This window comes from Hippocampus comes, unplaced genomic scaffold (assembly GCF_001891065.2).
Source record: "Hippocampus comes isolate QL1 unplaced genomic scaffold, H_comes_QL1_v1.1 scaffold147, whole genome shotgun sequence".
In the NCBI taxonomy this organism is placed as follows: domain Eukaryota; kingdom Metazoa; phylum Chordata; class Actinopteri; order Syngnathiformes; family Syngnathidae; genus Hippocampus; species Hippocampus comes.
Window position 1 is genome coordinate 2,615,331 of NW_017805009.1, and position 24,333 is coordinate 2,639,663.

At 41.8% G+C, this 24,333-nt stretch overlaps 3 protein-coding genes and 1 long non-coding RNA gene across 5 annotated transcripts in view; 3 read left to right on the top strand and 1 right to left on the bottom strand.

The window, feature by feature from the left end:
* Window positions 1-783: 783 nt before the first annotated feature.
* LOC109510173 (uncharacterized) lies at window positions 784-3,662 on the top strand. Its single transcript, XR_002167087.1, has 4 exons — window positions 784-907; window positions 2,301-2,355; window positions 3,068-3,166; window positions 3,263-3,662. It is a non-coding gene; the product is annotated as an uncharacterized LOC109510173 (long non-coding RNA).
* Window positions 3,663-5,526: 1,864 nt separating this feature from the next.
* Window positions 5,527-9,332, top strand: LOC109511649 (purpurin-like). The gene is made up of 6 exons (XM_019862883.1): window positions 5,527-6,133; window positions 6,252-6,366; window positions 7,679-7,815; window positions 7,903-8,015; window positions 8,799-9,011; window positions 9,118-9,332. The coding sequence occupies exons 2-6, from the start codon at window positions 6,253-6,255 to the stop codon at window positions 9,126-9,128; spliced, it is 588 nt and encodes a 195-aa protein (XP_019718442.1). The 5' UTR covers window positions 5,527-6,133; window position 6,252; the 3' UTR covers window positions 9,129-9,332.
* Window positions 9,333-9,463: 131 nt separating this feature from the next.
* idua (alpha-L-iduronidase) lies at window positions 9,464-18,433 on the bottom strand. Of its 2 annotated transcripts, XM_019862881.1 has the most exons (14): window positions 17,917-18,431; window positions 16,699-16,839; window positions 16,526-16,608; window positions 15,668-15,775; window positions 15,073-15,168; window positions 14,267-14,469; window positions 13,670-13,849; window positions 13,220-13,430; window positions 12,064-12,282; window positions 11,820-11,941; window positions 10,701-10,826; window positions 10,407-10,483; window positions 10,232-10,332; window positions 9,464-9,818 (listed from the first exon to the last, which is right to left on the bottom strand). In XM_019862881.1, the coding sequence occupies exons 1-14, from the start codon at window positions 18,051-18,053 to the stop codon at window positions 9,718-9,720; spliced, it is 1,905 nt and encodes a 634-aa protein (XP_019718440.1). In that variant the 5' UTR covers window positions 18,054-18,431; the 3' UTR covers window positions 9,464-9,717. The 2 variants fall into 2 exon arrangements, with proteins under 2 accessions (XP_019718440.1, XP_019718441.1); XM_019862882.1 differs by lacking the exon at window positions 15,073-15,168 and having other exon boundaries at window positions 17,917-18,433.
* A 4,139-nt stretch (window positions 18,434-22,572) lies between these two features.
* The window catches only part of adgra2 (adhesion G protein-coupled receptor A2), a 45,550-nt gene continuing 43,789 nt past the window's right edge, over window positions 22,573-24,333 (top strand). Inside the window, exon 1 of the mRNA XM_019862761.1 lies at window positions 22,573-23,429. Coding sequence (XP_019718320.1) covers window positions 23,185-23,429 — 245 coding nt within the window. The 5' untranslated portion in view covers window positions 22,573-23,184. The remainder of the gene's footprint in view (window positions 23,430-24,333) is intronic.

The window sequence follows — 24,333 nt, forward strand, 5'->3', positions numbered from 1 at the left end:
TTAGTTAGTCAGTTATGTCAGTTATTTGCTGTTGTATCGCCGGTTTTCAAAATGAGAATGATCTGTTTATTTTCAAAGAATAGTTTGTTTTGTTATTGTTTGGTTGGTGTCTTATATGAAACTGCGACACTGCGCAATTTATTGGACAGACTTGTTGAAGATCACACAACGTAATTTGGGTGGCATTTTATTTCGTATTTTTAAATCATCTTTTTATTTTTGACTATCTGTAAATTTAGTTTCCTGCTCTTAATTGTGAATGCATACTTGATGGTTTTAAATGCTCCTGAAATTAAGTGCTGCTTGACGAGCCTATATTGTGTATGTATGTGACGTCACTGAAGGCCTAAGGTTGAAATGCACGGCCCGCCACTGCTAACCTGCCAACTCAATTTCATCTGATGTCACTCCCTGAGCCACTGATTCGCCCCTTCAAGGCACAAATACAACACACAAATTGCACAGTACTTACAGTAATTACACTTTATAGAACCAGTTGATTTAACTCTCTTAATTATGTTTTCAAACCATAAAGGCCCGTTTTTTTCTTTAAAAAATAAAACTCGTTTTAAAACGGGTGGAGTTTTAATCAATAGATTAATAATAACATTTCTGTGAGTTTCAATGAGTAAAACTAATTTGAGTAAAATGAATAACAACCTTGTTGACGGAATGAGTAAAACTAATTTAGTCAAGGAACAGTAATTAAACTACTCTGTGAATGTCCAGAAGATGGCAGCACTTTAACAATAACCTGTCGCTACCCAACCGCACTATATGAAGAAGTCACCTTCTCCTCCCACAATCCTTCGCGGCGACAAAGTGACTTCTCGCTGCTGTTTGCTGTCTGCTGCTAGCCTGTTGTGAAGCCATGGCTCCCCCGGTTGCGGTGTCTCCATTGATTAAGGTTTGTTTACCCCAAAATAATAGTTTATTGGTGTGGTTTTAAAAAAATACTTTTTGGACTCCACCCCCAATGAAGAGCGTCAATAACAGTACATGCGGATTGTCTACTACACTATGTAGAATACAGTACAGTGTTAGTCTAATACTGTATTTGGGATTTAAGTCAAGCACGCAACATGGATCTGGGCGGCGAGGAAGAGCAGATGTTTAAGTCGATGCAATGTGTGAGCGCTTTGGATTTTGCAAGAAAGGAGATGGTCTTGACAAGATGGTTGTCGTGTACAGTATAGTCTTTGAAAATGCCAAGTGCAATATCATGTCAACGCGTCTCATCCGGCATCACAAACAGAAACATAACTGAATGAAAGAACAGTGGCGACTGCCGTGCAAGTTAATGGGGCACACCAACAAGGTGTTGCTGCCTTATTTATTAAAAAATATAACCATTTAATTCCTCCTGCTCAAATAATTACTTATTATTGCATACGCATGTTTTGTGCACAAATTGGTGCGTACTTAAGTAAATGAGGCTCATTGAGAGCACGCAGAGAACTGGCTTGCAGCCAGACAACATAACATCTGATATTTTAGAAAAAGAATATGCGAGCCTTTGGCAAAATTGTGTACTGTTACATGCAGTTGTTCTGTAAGGACAACAATCACAGCATCAGGTTAATTTAATGTGAGAATATACTCTGTAATTATTATGATTATTTTTTTGGTCCTCAAAAGATAATGTTGAATATTGTTCACAAATCTCAAGCGATTTATCAAAAGATTATGTTTACATGGATGTTTTAATGCATAGAAAGAACCAGTTTATTCTGATATTAAGGTAAAATCATGTTTAAAAACACTAGCCTGTTCTGATATTTTTCTATTTTGGAATAAGTAAATCTCAGTTTTTAAAATGAATTCCAATGGGGGGAGGATTTTTTTTTAGTTACCTTTGATTAGTGTAGGTTTATTTTCAAAAAAGCTATTGTTACCATATCAAAATATTGAAACAAAATCACTTTTATCATATTGAATAGTATCATTCACCATAAGCGATATATCGCTTCGTATCGAACTGGCCTAATATCAATCTGCAAGGTTATCGGTAAAAAAAACACAACAAAACGTATTGTTAGATCCCTAGTTCAAACCCTTTGTTGTTGGAGGCTGGATCTTTTATAATGTACATGCATTGCGAAAACTATTATGAAAAGTGAACTGTATTAGGATGCACCTTGATCAATAAACAGTCATCTGATATTTTTGAAATATGTATGGCTATTTCAATATGTCCAATTGAATTAATAGTTTTTGGTGATAGTGAGTTCTTGCTACTCTCAGACTAAAGTGTGAGAATGGCCTTCTGACGTACCGGTGTGTTCACATGTTGTTTCCAGACTGCCAGGTATTCAGCTTTGATCGCTGGCATCATATATGGCAAGAGGCGATATGGTAAGTTGTCCTCTAAAGCGCGGGTCCGCAACCACCGGTCCACAGACTGGTACCGGGCCTCAGCCCAGTTGGGACTGAGCTGCACACAGACAGACCTGCGAGTTGTGAGCAAATGTACTCCATCAGACGTGGCGGGAATGTGCCCCATCTAGCCAATTGGAGTCCCCTTCTAATATTGGTTTGCAAGTTGAAATCAACAGAATCTGCCAATAAATGAAAGAAGAAGCAGTAAACTGAAAGTAATGGTAACAAATCGACCAAACGTACAGCTATATGCGCAGCTGATGGGGAGCCGTGACTTCCGAAGTTGAAAGTATTTTGACAAGAGAAGTTCCCCGCCCCCCTGCCCCTAGCACTATCTCCAGAGTGACGTACAGAAAGCTGTTGTGCATGCTATGTCGACAAAAACAAGGCAATACAAAAAACCCGTTGAATCACATGAACAAGTAGCGCCCAAGTGATCAAGTGGAAAGCATGAAAAAATGCGAGCAGAGTAAGCACAGCCTGCCCACATAAACATTAGCAGTTTAGTCGCTAATAGCTAGCCAGAGCTAGCTATCAGTACCAATTCTTGAAAGCTGGCAGCATGTACTTGTCTCAATTGGTCCGTGACGCAACAAAGTTTGGGGACCACTACTCTAAAGCATGCTTCACCACTGAGCATCAATGTCAATACATCCCACCCGCTTTGACCGCATGCCTCTCTGTTCAGATCACTTGAAGCCGATTGCAGCTGAGGAGAGGAGGATTGAAGAGGAAGAGAAGAAGGCTCGTGAGGAACAGGAGCGCATTGCCAAGCAGCTTGCAGAGGGTAATCAATACGTACTAGGCATCTTTTGGGCATGCTGAACTGTGAAACTGAAACTGTTTAATGTTCTGCTAATCATATTTGACTTTGTCGTTACAGCAAATGAAGACACCATTCTGAAATGAAACTTTACTTACGTGCGCACTTCCAAACTTCTCCCTCGTTGTTTTGGAACGGGCAACGTCGGTGCTCAACCATTCGAACGCTCCCATGTTGTAGATATCGACACTGTTGTTTAGGGATAATTTATTTCTCCGGATTGCCCGCCTCTACTCCTGTTGATAAATTAATCATGTAAATAATTGGCCCTTAAACGCTTGTTTGTGAAAATGTCTGCATGGCTAAACCCCATCCACCCGCACTATTTTTTTCCCCAGCCATTGGTACATTATTGAATTTAAGAATGCACTTTTTAACAACAACAGTTCTCACTTTGTATGTCCCAGACTTGCTCACAGACTGTGAAGTTGCTTGAATAAATGTAGAGTGGTACCACTAATATGCACTTGCTTTTTTTTTGTCGAGACTGGATTCTTTATTTGTTGATGGTTGCAAAGAAACCGATTGGGTCGGAGCGGCCCAATAAACCTCATTTCAGCCGAGGGACCCGTTTTCCATGAGAAATTTCACGGCAGACCACACTGCAAAAAGTACTGAACTAATGATCATTTTTCTAAATGTGCTTGCTTTGGTGTGATGCAGTTTCAAATGAGTTCATAAGTTTGACATTCTGCTAGACGTCATGTGACTGGTTTCTGTTGACAAGTGACCTGACGTGACGCCGGTCCAGACAACGTGAGGTCACGTCCCGTTAAGAAGGCGCGCGTCTTCAACTGGATCAGCCCAAGTCAGCAATCAGTCTTGGATAATGCCTCAGTGCAGCTTGCCAATAATAGCGGTGCGGCGTGCACAAAGCTATTCCTTTGGCTAAACTTAGCGCTCACCTTCTGTCGTCAAAAATAGTTGCAAATGTCCAGGGGAATTTTTAGTATTACCGTTGTATTAGCAATTCAGCTTTCGATTGAAATTTCACGATGAGCTCCAGATGCACCATCGCGTTTGCAGGTGAGCGTAGTTTGAACTTTGCTAAAATTTTGAATGGGCATATGTCAAACTGTTCTGGATTTCAGTATTTTTTTGCCCAACTTGCTCTTCTTTAACAAGGAGCTGAAATGTAAAATTCACAGAAGGTGTTTGATTCATGAATCGACCAATACATTTCCTGCTTCAATTAGAATTTGTATTTTGGTATATTTAGTCAGTATACATTTAACGCCAAAGTTTATCACAGGTGTCAAACTTAAGCCTGGGGGCCAGATCCAGCCCACCACACTGATTGCACGTGGCCCGCTAAAACAAATCGTAATACATCTACATCAAGTTTCTTGCAAAAATCTGTCAGAAAATTGCAAGTTGTCTTCACGTTTAGTAACGTACACTGAACAAATTAGTCTAACTCGTTAAAAACTTGGCATGCATCAATTATAATATGCTGGTGTGATTATACAGTACATGTAGGTGCTTTCAGTCATATTGGCCCTCAGAGGGAAACCAAAACTACAATGTGGCCTGTGAGAGGGGGAAAAAAAGGTTTGCCTTCTCCCCAGTACGGTATTGTAACGTTCAACAGCATGTCGAGGTATGCCTGCCGCTATTTATAGACGTTACCAAACTGAACAAGTAAGATTTGATCACCTGAGCTTCCGCTGGCATAACCTTACAGTTGCCCTGAATGAATCGGTCTTAAAAATAGCCACATCAAGACCATTTTTCCTGTTCTGTCAAAAAATGGCTTCATAGATTGCAGGGCACGTGAGTGTAATTTGAACACAATTTACAAATACAGTAGCAACGGATATCAGTTATGTCAGCATCTCAGTTAGTTTTTATTTATTTATTTTTATTTTTTTATGTAGTGCATCAGGTTTTTAGGTATTTTTTTATTGTTTTGTTTTTAAGTTTGACACCTAAAAGCTTGCGCAAGATGGATTTTACCATGCGTTGTAATTTACAGCTATTAAAAAAAGTGCTGAACCTAACCCTTAATTCATAAATATGTTACGATATCACATATTCTATTATTGAATGGTAAATGGACTTTCATTTAAAAATGAAAGTCCACTCAGCCACTGAGCCATTGTTATTTTGTTATTATACAATTATACAGTGAAAACCTGATGTGTTCCAGAAAAAATAAAATGAGGGAAGATTCAGAATCAATGCAAAAAAACCCAAACATCTTGGAATATTTACTCGCATCTTTGATGAAAAAAAAAGTAAAAATTAGTTGAACATTGTAATAATGAAATGCAGGGTCAATTGTGAGTATGCAAAAATACAATAAAGGGATCCTAATATCAAGGCCCTCTGAAGGAAACCATAAATGTGGTGTGGTCAACACGGAAAATGGATTTGACACCCCTGATTGAGCAAACACATAAAACCCCGAAAAGAAAACACACGTAGCGCATTTACAAACTCCACAAAGGAAGGCAAAGATTCAAACTTTGTAGCTGTGAGCCAGACGCGCTGACCACCATCATGCTGCCTGAACGAAACTGTGAATATGTCGTCCAAGTGTAAACAAATCAAAAGTGTGCCGGTGCTGTTTTTTTTTTTTTTGTCCCCAATAAATTTCACATAAATGTTTTTAATGCAGCCACGGACGTGGCCTGAGGATCGGACGAATGCTCAGGCCAACCCAGCACACCAATCATTATGTATGTTATTATGTAGCTCTGCAAACAATTACATAAAGCCCATACACTGCTGAATGCAAGCACTCAGCAGCTTACGGCGGGGGATTTGGTTAAATGGATTAAGGGTAGATTTAAATTCTGTATTTAGGTTCAAGACATGAAAATAAACTGAGAGTCAGGTGTGTTTCAGGTATAAAAACTGCAATGCCGACTTGTCGCTCACAACTCTGAATTGGACCTTCCTGCTTCATCTTGCCGCTCCCCCTACAAGGTAAGGTGATGCAGCTTTGTTGGGACAGACGGGCCAGACCCGCAGAGAAGAGGCGCAACTCCAGAATCTTCATTTGAAACATGAAGCAAACGCATGTTGCTTACTTGTCTTTGCCCAGAATGGACTTCCAAATGTTTGCCGTGGTCATGCTGCTTCTGGCCAGCGTGGAGCAGAGCATGGCCAGCTGCGTGGTGGACAGCTTCACCGTCAAACAGGACTTTGACCCCAAAAGAGTAAGTCTGCATTGTTTCATGAAGGAAAACATTCAGAAGGGAGTGCGTCAACTGTGTACTAGATTACTTTGTAATTTACTCAGAGGTAGCAGAAGCTCTCACACTTTGTACTGAAGTAGAAGCACAGCTACTGAACCGGTAAAAATAGAAGCACTGATTCCACTCCTGTAGATCATTAAAAAAAGTACAGACTGAAAAATATTTTTATCTTAAGCACAAAAGTAAGAGGTACAAAAATGTTTTACACCGTCAATGGCATCCGTTTCTCTTTTAAGAAGAGAGAGAATTTTTGAACACTAGAAACTGATCAGAAACAGAATAGCTTTATTGTCATTCTACCAAAGGGTCCAAAAAAATGAAACAGACACAACCTATCGGAGAAACATCGAAAACCAATGACCAACAAGGGTATACAGAACAAGAGTCCGCCGGATCGCCTTTTAAAGCCCCCCATTTTCGCAGATGAAACATACGGCACAGTTGACAATAAAGTTGTACTTGATACTTGAAATGAATGCATAAAGAGGGGTCGGAGGGGGGAAAAAAACAACTCCAGACTGAGCTCCAGTGTGGTGAGCACAGTATGGATGTGGGAAAAAAACCCCTCAGCAAACAGTCATACTGTACTTAAATGGGTGGGGAGTGTTTGGGTCACAGTCCCCCTGCAGGCGGCAGGATTCGGAGCCATCAGGGCGCCACCACATTTCATCTGCAGGTGCGCCATAATAGAAAGGCAGAGGGGTTGTCGGAGGAGCCAACTATTGTTGTGTGTTGCATTTGTGAGATCATAAGTGTGTGCACGCATGAGTCTTGACCTTTTTTGGCCCAGCAGCATGCCAACAGCATCGTCTTGTTGCCATGGTGATGATGAGATTGACGATGGTAGTGTTCATGCTGGCACAAAGCAAAACATCTTGGAGAAAATCATTCAAATCATTCTTGGAGCCCACCAAATCAAAAAATGTTCTCAAATAAGTCGATGGGAGGGGGAAAATTTTGCTTCTGTGAATCTGTTGGGTCAATGTCATTCACGTTCCTCAGTTCACATTCCTGCATGTCGCTGCTCCGCCTATTTCTTCCACCGTATGTCTCAGATATCTTAATCAGGCAGTTAAAATTCTTTTCACGTTGTGTCATCATTTGCGGAGGATGAAAATAGTAACTAGTCTATTTTAACAGTTGAAAAAGTCAGATAAAAAAGTACAGATATTGTCATGTTTTCTTTTAGTGTATGGAGTGACGGTATCAGGTACAGAAGAGAAGTATTTTGTGTTTTGAATGGTTCTAAAAGGATCTTTATTTTTGCCATCAGTATGCAGGCAAGTGGTATGCCTTGCAGAAGAAGGATCCTGAGGGTTTGTTCCTTCAGGACAACATCTCTGCTGAGTACACTGTTGGAGACGATGGCGCTATGGTGGCCTCCTCCAGGGGCAGAGTCACTCTGTTTGGGTCAGTAGTGGTTATTGCCCATGCATCTACTTGTTCAAGCACTGAAATTCTCGCTTGCTAATTTCTAATTCCTTATACGACGTTCAGGTTCTGGGTGGTGTGCGCTGACATGGCCGCTCAGTATTCTGTGCCAGACCCTGAAAGCCCAGGCAAGATGTTCATGAACTACCAGGGATTGGCCAGCTATTTGTCCAGTGGAGGTAGGGGCAATAAATCTTGCACACATGCACACATATACTCACACGGTCTGGAGTAGCTGAATCATTACTTTATGTGAACAATGCACACTTGCAATTATTATTCTTTATGTTGTATTGCTTCTTTGTATATAATTTACTATTACAGTACAACTAACACTACTGATACTAATAATAATTTCATTACGATTAGAATATATTTTCTACTTTGTTTTTTAATGTTTTGTGTGTGTGTGTGTGTGTGCGTGTGTGTTATTTCAATTGCCACTTGGAAAAAAATTGAATCGGAACAGCTTACCGGGAAAGTACTCAACATGTCAGTCTCACAGTTGAGAGAGGTTCTGGTTTAGGTTAACTGAAAGTGCTAAATTGTCCGGGTGGACATCAGCATAAATGGTTGTTTGACCGTAAATTACGATTGACTGGTAGCCTGTCAAGGGTGTAGCCCGCCTCTTGCTCAAAATGAGCTGGGATAGGCCTCAGCTCACCAGCGACCCTCTTGAGGACTCGCGGTTATACTAAATGGATGGATGCAAGTCTTGCATGGATTCTAGCTGTATCCTATGCTGTTCAGTATTAGAACTGAAATACTGGAATCAACAGTTGCATTAAATTGAAGAGAATTTAACCCTTTCATGCACCCTGTAACCTGATAACATGATAAAGCTGTCCACTGTAGTAACCGCTGTCCCTGAAAGGGTAAATTGTGCAGGATCAATGTGCATGCACACATACAGACACACACACACACGTCTCGGCCTCAGCATGTGCTCTGTGCTCCTCTAGGTGACAACTACTGGATCATTGACACCGACTACGATAACTACGCCATCACCTACGCCTGCCGCAGCCTGAAGGAGGACGGAAGTTGCGAGGACGGCTACGCCTTGGTCTTCTCCCGCAACCCCCGCGGCCTCCCACCTCCTATCCAGAGAGTCGTGCGCCAAAAACAGGAGGAAATCTGCATGGCGGGTCAATTCCAGCCTGTGCTGCAGTCCGGTACGTGTTCACTCCTGCACTAGGCACAATTTTGGATTTATTTTAGGTGTCATAACCAAGGTGGACGTTTGAACTATAATCCATTGATTGTTGTCCTTCTCATCAGGAGCTTGCTAAACATGTCGCAATCAGCAGCTGGAGAAAAAGAACTTCATGAGTCATCGTGGTGGGCATGAAATCAATACACCATTAAAGCTAACCCAAGATACAAGAAGAATCCTGTCTTGTGTAAAATTGTCATCATTGTTTCCGTTGTCATGGCAGAACGCCGCAATGTAATATAATGCAGTTGCCAAGATAAAGAGAGAGAAAAAAAACGTCCTTTGTGTTTGCCTGAACAAGATGACACAACACCCCCGCCCCCTCTTAACAGTCTTGTCGTTATCACACAGATGGATGAAATCTGTACTGTTCCATCATTCTGGAGTACATTTTATTAAAAAAAACAAAACAAAAAACAAATGCAAGGATCACTGTGTTTTGAAAATGATTTTATCAAAAAATAAAATCTATGACAATGACAGCAAACCACAAAAGACTACCCATTTGATATTCCAAACATTACTGCACGGATGGGCTAAACAGATGAGATGAATGTCTTCTACGTGCGTGTGTGTGTGTGTGTGTGTGTGTGTGCGTGCGCGCGCGCAGCAAGCGCTGAGAGAGAGAGAGAGAGAGAGAGAGAGAGAGAGAGAGAGACACACGTCTAAAGCTCCTCTGAATACTCCTCAGGCAGTGAGTACATCCCAGGCCTGCCCCAGTAGTCCACCGCTCGCACTCTGTACCAGCCGCTCACCTGCTGGTCCGCTGAGCAACACAACATGCAAGTCAGCATCACAATTCAGAATTAGAAGCTTAATTTTAGCACGCTTTTTCCAATCCAAATTGCTTTTCCAATTTTGGTTGGTTAAAATTATTCCAGAATCTTGTTGATCACTACAAAAAGTGTTTCACTGAGGTTAAAATGTGCTATATGGTAACCCAGAAATATAAGGAATTTTTAGCATCGACACTACTCATAACTCACAAAAAGTTAGGGATTTAGCAGCACCATTCAGCAGCTTAGAGAAAAAGTCCAATTAAGTACAAAGTAGGTTATTTCTAAAATTTCACCCATAAGCAGACCATCCTAAACTTTTTGTTCGCCGTGTACCTCTGACAATAACTCGTCATAACATATTGCTATGTTAAACAATGACCAAAACACAAAAACATCTTACCAGGTGAGTAAACGAATGATGTAAAAATGGTGTTGTGGCTATTAATCCTGCTGAAGTCCTTCTGATTTACAGAGAGCTCAACTTCAAAGGTGTGAATGCATCTGCAAAGAATATATGAATGCTTTTGGGAGTGCGCGCACACACACAAAACATCTCATTGAGATCATGCACCCACTTGGAACTAACACAGCCATCAGACCAGATAACGAGGACTTGGCCTTTGGTGATCCTGATAAAACGCAAACCATTGACCTTGAAGGGCAAATAAAACACACGTCAAGCCCAAAAATGACACGTTACCTCTGGAACTCAGGACTTAAATTAAGACAGCTACGCATTTACTTCACATCCTTGATATCCACCTTCAGCTCATCTTGATCAACTTGTGCTTCATTGACATTGAGCATGTGCTGAACTTTGACAAAAAACGCTTTATAAATCCACCGCATCACTCAGAAGAACTACTGACCTGGTTTGGAGCAGTTTTGGGTCGGGCACATACATGTATCAGCAGCACAGAGGGAATATGCAGTCTTGCTTTCAAAGTCAGAGTGTCACCTGCAGGCACCGGTTGCGGTCCATCAACAAGAGGGTCCTGACAAAGTAGCATATTAATACAACTCCAGACAAGAATAAAACTACAGTGGGTGGAACTACAAATCTCAACGTATGACATCCTATATATGGAGGAGGTACAGTATCTGAGGTAGCCCAAGGCACACCTGTGCAATAAAACCGGTGCACTGCGTGAGGAAAAAGGTGGTCACAGCAGATACTGACCGCTTTTCTGCCCCCCCAACTCCCAATGATTTATTTTTTGTGGTCCTGTCTAGATGGATATCATCCATTATAATAGTATAGATGTTTTAGATTGCAATTCTTGATGGATAATTTATCTAAGGGGAGGATTTAAATACGTTTTATCTTCTTCCTCCTCCTTTTATGACCGATGGAATACGGAGTTGTAGTTTAAAATATATAACATCCGCTTTAAATAGATATGCTGTTTGATGAGTTTGAACAGTTGCGGCCATTATCACGTTGTCTTTTCTTCAATTGCGTAGATAGTGTGATATTGATTGGGACTTTGGCATCATTGCAAAAATCCATCCATCCATTTTCCGATCTGCTTTTCCTCACACGGGTTACGGGGGGTGCTGAAGCCTATCCCAGCTGTCTTTGGGCAGTAGGCGGGGGACACCCTGAACTGGTTGTCAGCCAATCGCAGGGCACACAGAGTCGAACACAGATGCTCACACTCACTCCTAGGGGCAATTTAGAGTGTTCAATCAGCCTGCCATGCATCATTTTGGAATGTGGGAGGAAACCGGAGTACCCGGAGAAAACCCACGCAGGTCCGGGGAGAACATGCAAACTCCACACAAGGAGACCGCAGCTGGAATTGAACCCGGTACCTCTGCACTGTGAGGTTGACACGCCAACCACTGGGCCACCGGGCCGCCCATTGCAAAAATATCATCATATTTCTATCGCTAGTTCCTCATTTGGCTCATATTGAGATCGCAGGTACTGGTACAAACACACACAATCAAGATATGATCTTCATAAAATACAGCCATGAACAAACCTGGACGTTCCTGAGCTTTGTGAACTGGTCTGTCGTGGGGTAGACCGGGCTTCCCATGTTCTGCCATTCTTGATAGGGGTTACTCACGTTATTGTCCATCAGATATGTGACATAGACAAGACCTGAGTACCAAATAAAGAGGACTTGGGCATTTTAAACAACCGCTTACTTGCAGATATAAAAGTCCGAGAGCAATTCTTATAGTAATCTTATCGAACAGAATAACCATATGCATGCGATCCACCTGCGTGCGGCTCCAGTCCTTTCAGGGACACGGTGACAACATTCGTGCTGGTGGACGTACGGTTGTCGTCACTGCTGTAGACCAGCAAGGCGGCCTGCCAGCTATCTGGCCCTCTGGGGATTTCGGGCTGGTGGCTACTTGCGAGAACTCCCACGAGTCCATTGTGGGCATCGTCGGCTCCAGAGGAGTTCAAAACTTGTGCCAGGACCTGCGTCTCACCTGGATGAGTGATGTGATAAAAAGGCCCAGTAAGGAAGAAGGAAGATTTCAACCACTGCATCATGTTCATGTTCCATACACATGCGATGTGTTGGCAATTTTGACCTAACCGAGAATATCCTAATATTTGTTTATCTCATATAAAATTTTGAACTGCAGACCTTATGAAAAGTGTTTTGGAGAGCACAGACAGTTCTCTGGACTGTGTTAAGATCACTGTACCACTGGCCGATCAAAAAAAAAAAAATATATGGAATGTACACTTTCAGATTAGAGATTCCATTATTCTCTTTGATTGATTGATTTAACACACACTGGTAGGGTTGCAACTACCGATTATTTGGATAATCAATTAATATTTTGTTTAATCAGGTCAAAAAAATAAGTTGTAATTTCCATCATGGTATTCAAAAGTGGGACATTATTTCAAGTTGAGAGTGCAGAAAATGCACGAAAATTCATTATGATTCAGTTACCGGTTTGATCTGTGGCAAATAGAACAAATGTTTTTTTTTTTTTTTTTAATTCAACAAAAAAAGATAATCAGCCTGCTTTTATGGAGGATGACAGAAATCTGAGAATGTTTCCTGTTGAGAGGCTGGAATCCAGAGGATTTGGGCAATGTCAAATTCAACAGGCTCTGTAAAGATGAAACGATTATCCTAATCATTATCAGTTAATTTGAGAACCGATTAGTTGTTAGTTAGCCGATTCATCGCTGCATCGCTACACAGTGGTGAATCTCGAACCCATTTTAGGGGATGCGAGTCAAATCTGAAACAGTTTAACATTTTCATTTTTGTGTGCATCATATTCCAGGGTTAAAGAATACCTTTTTTTTTTAAATTGCTGTCAAAATTGAGCGCAACAATTCAGGATTAAAGAACCAGACTGATGCAATATATGAATCAACGTAAGTCCAGCAGGTCCACAGTACCGAGCAGAGCCAGAAGGCCCATGACAGTGAGGATGGGTTTCCTGATGAGCTGCACGTGAGGAGGCTGCGTGTTGTTGACCTGGAAGCGAGCGGTCAGAGTGCGCTGGGTGAAGGGGTGAGGATGGTAGCTGAGGAAGGCGTTATCGTTGCTCAGCAGGGTGTAGTTGATGCTTGTGTTTGCAGACAGCACATCCTGATGCTGGCTGATCACCTGTTCACAGACACAATTAGAATGCGCTTACATTTTCTAATGCAACATTGGGGGCCCTCGGTTTACGACATCAAGGCGCTGGATGTAATAATACGTGGTCCGGCGGCACTATTTTCCATGCAGGAATGTTTCACTTTGGCTCATCGCAAGCCATTTGACCACATGACCATCAGGTCTCATGTTCGTTCATCCCGATCTCCTTCAAAATTCTGTGGCGATGCTTGGTCATTGCTCGTTACCTTGACGGCCATGGCAGCATAGGTGACATCCGCTCTCCACTCTTGAGGCCGAGACCAGCCCACCAGCGGATCGGCCTCATCATTGTACACAGGCCGACTGCGGAACCGAGGGAAACGCTCCTGGATCTCTCCCATGGTCTGCATCTCCTGCTGGAGGATAGGCAAAGAGGAGCCTGCTCCCTGGAAGAAAATGAAGGCAAAATATGTGCAAAATAAAAAAGTCAACCATGGGTGAGCTCTTTTTCGTGTCTTTTACGGCAGACATTTTAGGGACAGCAGCGGCAGTAGGAAATGTGAACCAGGGAGCATGAATCACGAGAATGACAGTTTTGAGCGAGAAAAATATTCCCCATTAATCGTTATCTTCATGACAATTGCTTGATGATGTGGGCTCTAAGAACGATTTGTGGTGAATGTACTTCTACATTTACAGGTCTTTTTTAATTCATGAAAAAAAAAATTTTACACAAATATCTGTACTTCTACTTACGCACAGATGTCACGTACCCCAGCAACTCTACTCAAATAAGACTGAATAGCCTTTGAGTCATGCCTTGCTAAAAATGATCACGGTCATTCATGTTAACTCGCAGACACCTTCTTGTGCAGGGCGATGTAGTCCAGCCGGACGCCCGTCTCTCCAGTGAAGTAGTTGGTGCCATTGTAGCAGTGTTGAAGCATGGCCCAGCAGTAAGGCGAGCGAGGCGGCGAGTGACACGAGTCTCCCGGTCCCCCAAACCGAAGCAAGTCGCTGGCGGCCCGCAGACCCTCCGAACAGGCATCATAATAATTTAGAAACCCTGAGGAGATATAACATCACACATTGCAAAGTAGATTCTATAGGGATGCCCACGGTAGCATTTCCATCAATATGTCATTGTAGTTCGACTTTTGTACAATCCATGCATTCATCCATTTTCTAAATCGCTTATCCTCAAGAGGGCCGCGGTCATGCTGGAGCCCGCCCCAGCTGTCCTTGGGCAGCAGGAGGGTTACACCCTGAACTGGTTGCCAGCCAATCGCAGGGCACACATTGACGAACAACCATCCAAACTCACACCCACACCGAGGGACAACTTAGAGATAAACTGCCATGCATGCTTTGGGAATGTGGGAGGAAACCGGAGTACCCGGAGAAAACCCGCACAGGCACGGGGGAGAACATGCAACTCCTCACATGAAGGCCGGAGCCGGAATCGAACCCTACACTTCTGCACTGTGAGTAACCAGTCGACCACCGTGCCACTCTTTGAACAACACATCATGAAAATTATTTATTATATTTTGATTACCTCACTATCATTGAAAGACAGTTTCACTATACACAAACAGCTGCAGGGGGGTATTTCAAATTACAGCGGAAATGAACAAGGCAGTCTGTGTGGACATTGACGGCACTGTACCTTGAATTGACATGCTGACATTATCAAAGTCATGGTTGTTGGGCTCGTTCCATGTTTCAAAGTTCCACTGAGAAACACTCCCAAGTCCATATTTTTCTGTAAGTGGACATTTTAATAAAGTGAGTGACGCCTTGCATTTGCTCGGAGCTGTGTCATTCGCTGTTTAAGGGTGAAGTCAACCCCATCATTTTCTGATTCATATTGCATTTGTGGAATATGAGTTGAGTATCAAAGTCCACCCAATTTTAACCATCTCAGGGTGCGGCCATTTTGTCACTTGCCGTCGACTGAAAATGACCTCACAGTCGCTCAGGGCTCAGGTAATGACCCATCATGGCTCACCTGTTTTCTAAAGCTGAGCTCTGATGGGTCGCTACCTGAGCCCTGAGCAATTGTGAGGTCATTTTCAGGCTGGCCACACCCTGTGATAGACAAAAACGGGTTGATTTTACTGCTTAACTCAGATTCCATACATGCAATATTAATCAAAATGCCGTGTTTATACTAGTGAGGCTGCATAGAACATATTTTGGTAAAGAATTTTTTTGGGGGTTGACTTTCCCTTTTAAAGAGAGGGCAGCTGACGCTCACTCACCAATGTACCTCTTGGCTGTGAAATAAACAAGATTCCTCCACTTGAACACTTGAGATTTGTTTTCAAAGTCCGTGAAGTAGTTTGAGACGCTCCCCATCAGTTCAAAACCTGAAAAATCACAAAAGTGCAAGGAAAAAAAAAAACTTTATAGTGCGTTCAAGTTGATCAATTTTTATGAACGTTTGGTGTTTTTAATTTTTAAACTCATGTGTGTTGTTGGTCTTGCCCTGTATTCGTCTTCTATTTTAAATGACAACTGATACAATGCTAATGTGCTACCAACTGGTTATGTTAACATACAGTATAGGAGGACCGACACCTCGGTAAAGAAAGAGCTATGACCAATTGATAAGGGTAAAACATCTCGCCCTGTGTTTTAGGAATAGTTCTAATTAGAACTGTTAAAACACGAACGTTAAGCAAGATGGAATGGTATGACCTAAACCAACAATTATACAATCATAACCAAAGAGCAACATGAACAGAGAAAAGGGTTGACAAGGCTTTTGCATTGTGTCATCGTTCATGACAAATTCTAATCAGTGTTGATGGAATGCAAACATTCTTGCAGAATTTGTAAAGATTCTCCATTAATTTGGGAATGTTGTCATGGAAAATTTGGAATGATACAAACGAAAAAAAAAATGTAGTTTTGGATGTAATTGCCTGAATGTGCTGAAGATTTTGACTTTGGAATGTTTGAATTGGTTGAGAAACTTGGAAAGATAAGATATATTTGGAAAACAAAATTCTATTTTGTTTTCTTTTGGAATTCTGCACACAAACACACACACAAAAAATGTCGAAATGGTTGAGGACTGTAGAAGAAAAGATTAGAGGTGCATCACAGATGCGTACCTGGCCGGAGTCCATTAATCCATAAGAGATTCAGTAGCTGGTCCAACTTTGTAAAATTGTACTGAGGTTGTCCTCCAAAATCTCTAAAACAACAAAAGCAGATGATAGCTAAATATAGTGACACTAACACAGACTAACTATAAGCTTGTCCGAGCTGCTGCCGTTTCACGTACTGGGCAGTGACCAGCTCCATCATCCAGTGTATTCGGACCTGCTGGATCCCTCCATGTGGGACCGAGCCCACGTAGGCAAGGTTCTGTTGCTGATCAATGCTCAGGTCAAAATGGTGCGCCTGCGTGTGAGGGAGAGGAGGACTGCACACAACACAAAGTGCTTAACAAATGTTTGACACACCTGAGATGAGACCACACAGCATCATGAAGTGCTTTAATGAGGACTCTTTCAATTTAGGCACCTAAATTGCCTAAACTCTTGATGTTTTACCGTCATGAACAGGGAGGCGGAATTTAAAACTGAATTCATTTTTTGACAACCAAATTTGCATCGGCTCGTTGGTATTCTCAGAAACAAATTAGCCAAGATGTTCTCACATCAAGTAATCATTCATGCTCAGGAATGCAATTAGATAATTATAATTTGCCATCTAAGTAAATAATACATAATCATAATAATAAATAATCTAAGTAGTAGAATCAAAGTCTTTCAGTACATGAAGTGGAACGCCAACATTAACTCCATTCTGAAAAAAGCCCAGCAGAGGATGTTCTTCCTGAGGCTGCTGAGGAAGCACGGCCTGCTACAGGAGCTGCTGAGACAGTTCTACACAGGAGTCATCGAATAAGTCCTGTATTCCTCGAGCACAGTCTGCTTTGGGGCCGACACATTCAAATAAAACATAAAATATCTGCGAAAAAGATTTTACATACTTGTGTATTAGCATAAACATAAATTTGAATTTGGTATTGCTGTTTATCAAATGGTGGTCTTATAAATTTATTAAGCATTATAAATACAATTAAAATCCCACAACACACAAACATACATTAAACTGTCACTTCCTTTACGACTCCTGCACATTAATAAATTCAGGAGCCCCGAGTTATGCCTTTGCAATGACAAGGACGGTTTAGGTCACATTTTTTATTAGCCCCCTCCAGACCCTAACGTGGAGCGCAGTAGTTCTGTACCACTGCAAACTATCAAACTTCTCAACATTAATTTCCGGCAAAAAGTTACTAACATCCACATTATTCATATTCACATTAACGTGCATTAGTAATATTCCAATAAATGGTCCAGGTCTACCAAATGTAGCGGATATATTATTTAAAGTAGTTTGCTACCTGCGCACTACAGTTCTGTATACAAATTTATCAATCAGGGATTACTGCCGATCGATTGGTGTTTTTCTGGGGTGATTGTTTACCTACCAGAAACCGGTGCTTCTCCAGAAGTGTTTCAAAGGTCCTACCGGTTTACCAAGGTCAACACTGATGACAAAAGAATCGCAAAAAACGTCTTTGAAAAAAACAATGAACGCAAAGGCAAGCAATGCTTCCGTCAACATTTCTGCAAATGAGCTTGGCAACTTAATGAATTTGCGCTAGAAACCCCTGATTAAAAATGACGGAAATCAGCATTTTAAAAGTTCAGTTGTCCAAGGCAAACTTTCGACTAAGTCTGTGAAAAAAGACAAAGAAAAAACAAAAAAAACCCCAACTATTTAGGAACATGTTAAGTACTGTATCGCATAAAAAGTGTTTGCAGAGAAAAGTGGTTCTTGAAGTCAGCTGACCATAATGACGTCATTTTCCTACGACGCTCTTGTAGTTTTTCTACTGTCCTGTGATTACAGTGAGCGAACAAACTGTGATTGAACACCTCAGTGAAGGATGTATCGACACAAAGCCTAATTCAGTGGCGTATAGAAACACCCTATTAAGACCAATCGTATATTTGAAATATTAGCAGTCAGACATCAAGAACCGCATAATTTCTAGCAGTGCAGTGATTACCCTGCGGTCAGGCCAGCCTCCAGTCGCAAAATAGAAGTCAAGCCAGCCGCCACATGGATTGCTGATACTCTGCATTAGAGAAGGGTCCAGCTGCAGACCCGGCGTATGTCTACCATTGCCTGAAGCTACCTCCTCCGAGTCTGCAGCTGCATACTATTGCTGCTTTACGGCAATGTGTCGACGGTGAGCGGCGTTGGCCACCTTCAAAATAAAAGCGTCTCAAATAATGCATCACGTTAGTGGTTTACATTTAAAAAATGCTATAAAATAATTTCTTGAGTGTCGGGCAACGATCAGTTCACCCAGAGAGAATAAAAACTCTCTCTATATAGCGCCACCTCGCAACGTGACACGTTCTTACGTTGAGATAGAAAATGAAGTCAATGGTAACTCTCCATCAATGACAAAAAATTTCACCTGATATTTAAAAAAAATAATTGAAAAATGAATCGTAGTTATCCCGCAACCACACCAGGTTTTTGACACACGAGGGCACCCCAGGTATCCAACCAGACTACAGTAATCCCTCGTTTATCGCGGAAAATGAGGACCAAAACCACCCGCGATAAACGAAAATCCGCGAAGTAGCGACCAATTGACATACATATAAAAAAAAAAATTGCCCCACGTGGGCCTTTGCGCTTGAGCAAAGCTCACTAACACACACACACACACACACACACACACACACACACACACACACACACACACACACACACACACACACACACACACACAATCTTACACTCTCAGTCTTAAGCACTGCAGGGCTATAATAATCCGGAATAAGGAAATTGTTCCCATGACCAACGAGTTTACACCAGAGTCAGAGAGACAACGGCTACAATATCTGACGCACAATTTTCAATTCTTAGTCTTTAGGAATCCATTGTTTCGCAACAATTCCCTACCACTCATAATTCTCGATAATGGGGATATTAATTACTAAAAATATGCCACTACTACATCATTTTATGATCCCATGAATTGTAGGAGGCTCAGCTTTTTTTCAAATGCCAAATTAAAAGCATGTCCCCACATGAGCAGCTCATAAAGGGACGCCTGTGTGCGTGTGTGTTGAAGGGATTACGCCACTGGATGTCATGAGTTCCTCAAGGGCCAGCGTGCTTGAGGTCTGCGACGCAGGAGGCCCGACGCTCTTCTTTGGTAAATCCTGGCAGTTGCAATCAAACCATGCTACAAATGCTTCGTAGTGTCTATTCTTTTTTGTCCGAAGAGGAACTTAATGAGAATGCCCTCCTTCCCACCAGGCATTCATCCATGTCATCTGTTGTCTCGTGTATCATCTGTCCTTACTTAGATTGTCTCTGCCATTTCCCAAATGTTGCACAACTTCCACCCCATCTCCCCGACATTATCTCAGCTCCCGGCCCCAGTCAGAGTTCCACCTCTTCTACTCGACGTGCTCCACATTCTCAACACCGCACCTGGAATCAAGTCCAGATGTGGAACTGGGAAAGAGAAAGCTTGCTTGCTTGGCCCAAAAAAAAAAAAAAAGGCGAGGGAGGGGGGTGCGGGCGGCTGTCTATGGGGTGCATATGCATAGAGAAAATGTTGGAACAGCATTAAAGTTTGCCTGGATGCCATTAAGTACAATTTGATGTAATGTGTAGTTGGGATTGTGACATTTTCAGTGGAAACTGCCTTCTCTCAGATGAGAGAGATTTGGGCCTTGTGTACTGGTGGAGGTGGCGTGTTGTGCTCGAAGCCTTTTTTTAACAGCTCAGATAAACAGTCCTCTGTTTCATTAGCGATTATGTGCCCACGCCCTCCTCGCTGTACAGTGTTGCATACAGAAATAACAAACCTGTGCGGGTCAGAACACAGTCTTCCATTATACCGCCGGGCTGGAGCTTGCATGACTGCGGTGCCTTTCCTTTCAACATGGGAGCTGAAATGCTCCCCAAACTCGTGAACTCTCGTGTTTGTGTATCACAGTCTTTTTCGAAAACTCCCTGCACTATTTTGCTTTGTTAACAGATTGGACTGCAGCAGTATCTTGTGAAGAAAATATACCTCAAAAGTCACCGAAAATTTTTTCATGAGATTGATTGAGATTCATTTTGCTTTTTCTTTGTGTGATAAAAACCACAAAAGGACCATATTGCAAGAGAGCTGGCTGCTCAATGCAAAATGAGCAACTCATCCAAGCAACGTGCCCGTATTTTATGCTGCCTCTCTTATCCAGCTCACCTCTCACCCAAGGCCAGCTAGGATGAAGTATAACCAGGATTGGTTGCCGCTCAGTCACACGGCATAATTTTGTATGCGGTAGTAGAGAAAGGGATAACAGTAGCACAAATATTTTCAATGTGTCTTCATGTAGTCTGGTTAACATCAATTTTAAGTGTAAATTTGCGCAAAAAACACTGCACAGTGAATTGGAGTCACACTCATGTAAATGCAGTTCCTTCAAGTAAACTGTCCAATTTTAAATAATTGGAATTTAACCTTTTCATGCACCCTGCAACCTGATAACATGATAACATGTCCACTGTAGTAACCGCTGTCCCTGAAAGGGTTAAACATTGTCTGTAGCTCGTTCATAAATAAATGTGTTGCATTTTGTACAAACAGAAAGAAATAGACTGGGATTAATTAGAGCCCAGCCACTTGCAATTTATGGTAAAGCAGTTTGTTGGAATGACATCTTTGTCAAATTTTCTACAAAAAAGAATGCACCCCTGCGATTGGCTGGCACCCAGTCCAGGCTGTCCCCCCGCCTACTCCCTGAAGACAGCTGGGTTAGGCTCCAGCACGCCCCCACGACCCTTGTGAGGATAAGCAGATCAGAAAATAGATGAATGGATGGATGGATGAATGCAACCTAAGAAAGAGCAGCACGAACACTCGCGATATGTTTTTAGTTTTTTTTCGTACTACGGAAAAAATACGGTCATGATGTAATTGCACAGCTTTAAAATCACATGAGAAGTGCCACACAAATTCAAGTCTCCTCTTCCTCTCCATACCTCCACTTGAAAGCAAAGTCTTTGATCTGCATACAAACACAATATGCTTTGGAATGAGACCCTCAGCATTTATTCACCAGCAGTCAGCTCACCTCTTACTGATGCTATCAAAATATTAACGTCGCCTTCCCACGAGAACAATGGCAACGAGAAAATGGAGTCATTTATTTCATTCTAATCAGGTCATAACAAATATCTTCATTGCCACCATCATCAACATTGGTTTCAATCATTAATAAGGACCAAGTCCATGAATGACCAACTTCCTGTCCAAGTACTACAAACATGATTAACTTCAATGACTGGTGATCTGTCAGGACCAGCAAGACCTTCCCTGGCCTTAACACTTTCAGAACCACTGACCGACATTCTACAAGATACATTTTAACAGTGATTCTATAAAGTGGTATTAATTCATTCCCAACCGTTACTTCTACAGCCTAATAATGTAGTGTGATTAAAGAATTTTGTTATAAACCTAAAATGGGTCTTAAGTGTCGTGAACGCCCTGTGATCATATAAATAATCCGTATTTCTTACAGTGATCTAAAGTTTGAATGTTTTTAATTGGAGGATAAATGCTAATGTGTCATAAGTACAGTATTGTGTTTACAGCTGTCCGGGGTGGACAATGGAGTTCCTTTCCGACTGTGGCAACTTCATCTGCATTTGTATTAAGTCAGCTACTACGCGCTTGCATCAGTACCAGTAAATACGTTTCAAATGAAAAAAAATTATGAATTTTTCTGATGAGTTTTTATATTACAAACATATATTTAATACATTGCATACATTTTTTTCAATTAAAAAAAACAGATACCAGTGTCATTATTGTCAAGATTTTGACGAGACTTCTCTTTTAGGGGTACTGTATTTCACAATCTATACAATTTTACTGAAAGTAAAAACCATCAGCGCATCTGCTCTTTACAAGTATCCGTACTTTTATCTTAGCCTAGTGCCAATATTTTTATGTTACCTTTGACAAAATGGAAATGGAAATTGTGAGAAGATTTGGTGAATTAGAAGCGCTAGGACCTGGGAGACGACTTTAGGGCGCACCAAGCGAATGGGGCAAACGAGCAGCAAGAACCACTAGATTAGGATTTGACACTGGAACTATCAACACCATCCCACCGCCACTTCTCTACCTTCTCCTTTGCTGAAGTTGCGCTGGAGGAAAAGAAAAGGGGCGGAAAAAGTTTCAAAGAGGCGAAGCAATTTGGAAAAAGTTTTGGAAAACTTTTCTCATCCCCGGTTCACTCGTTCATACAGATGTCAGTGTGACTTTGAGTGCCGAGTCGTGACTTTCATCAACCGCTGGATTAAGTTTGAGAAAGGACTCATCTGGACACTCGCAGTAAGTAAAAAGCCGCAGTTGGATTTTCCATTGGATTTAAAAAAAAAAAAAAAACAAACATTTGGAGCCAAAGGAACGCCGCGCCCGCCATGACTTAACGGAACGCTCATAACGGGACCAGTGTTTAATATTTAAAAAAAAAAAAAGGATCGGCTGGTGTTTAATATTTAAAAAAAAAAAAAAAGGACCGGCTGGTGGGTTGTACAACAAACTCTCCCTACGTTTGTAATATTGGGATCGAGAACAATTTTACTCCCGAACCCCCTCTGGAGGCTTCATGCCGGAGATATGGGTTGACCTGAGGCTGAGCTGAGATCCAGCCCAAGGACAATGAGCGCGCCCGGTCTTGACATCCCTGTGCTGCCGGGTCGTGTGGTACTGATGCTGCTGCTCCTCCTGGCCGCCCTCGGGCCGCGGCAGTCCCGGGCGTGCCACGGTCTACTCGGCTGCAGCTGCACGGAGGAGCGCTCCAAGGCGCACGGAGCCCAGCCCCTTGGGCGGAGGGTGAGCTGCGGCAAGGAGGAGCTGATCGAACCCCCCGATGCCAGCCTGCTGCCCAACAGAACCGTCACTTTGTGAGTTGACAAGTCCCGCAAAACAGCACTTTCTTTATTATTATAACTTCATATAATTGCACATTTAGTAGGGAGGCGGTGTTTTAAGTGTTTTTGTACTGACTAGATTAGAGGGGTGCAAAATTATCTGAACGAACAGTGCATGCTTATTGTTGTTGTTGTTGTTTTTAGGCTATTGTTTTGTCTATGACAACATCCCAATCGAAGAAATTGATGACCATTAATTCACCCACTGACCTCTGCATCATCCCATCCTCTAATTTCAAATTAAGAAACCCGGACACCCAATAACAAAGAATTTAGAATCTAACAACTGAATAGGCTGCCAACTTTTGCATTCGCATGTACTGCTTCTATATTCAGTAGGCATGCATGTCTTTGTGGTTTAATTTTAGTTAATACCATCAGTTCATTTCACGATTGATGAATTGACTGATGCATGACAATGTCGGTGAGGTTTTAATTTACCAACTTGTTGCCGTTTACAAAAATACATATCACTGAACAGAATTGTGTGTTTAATTTCCTCAGTTTTAGTTTGTCTTTTGGCTGCACACAATCAAATCGAAGTAGATGTATAGTCTACTTTAAAAAAATTATCTGAAGACAAAGGATTTTGTTTCGTGACAAAACAAAATGGAGTGATTTCAACACAGCATTTTTTTTCCGTTCCGTTGCACTAATGTTTTGAACACCTCACAGGGACAAAATACTTTTTGGGGAATTTAGAAGAGACTGTACTTTATTATAAAACCCTTTCAGCATTACAAAATACAATAAATTTGGGCATACGTTACTTGTGATGTTCACCATATGTAATCACATCTTCTCTTGAGCTTATTTAAGTGGCAACAAACTTCTTTTTGGGCTATTTTGTCTTTTACTGAAGTGCTAAATGTGGTGG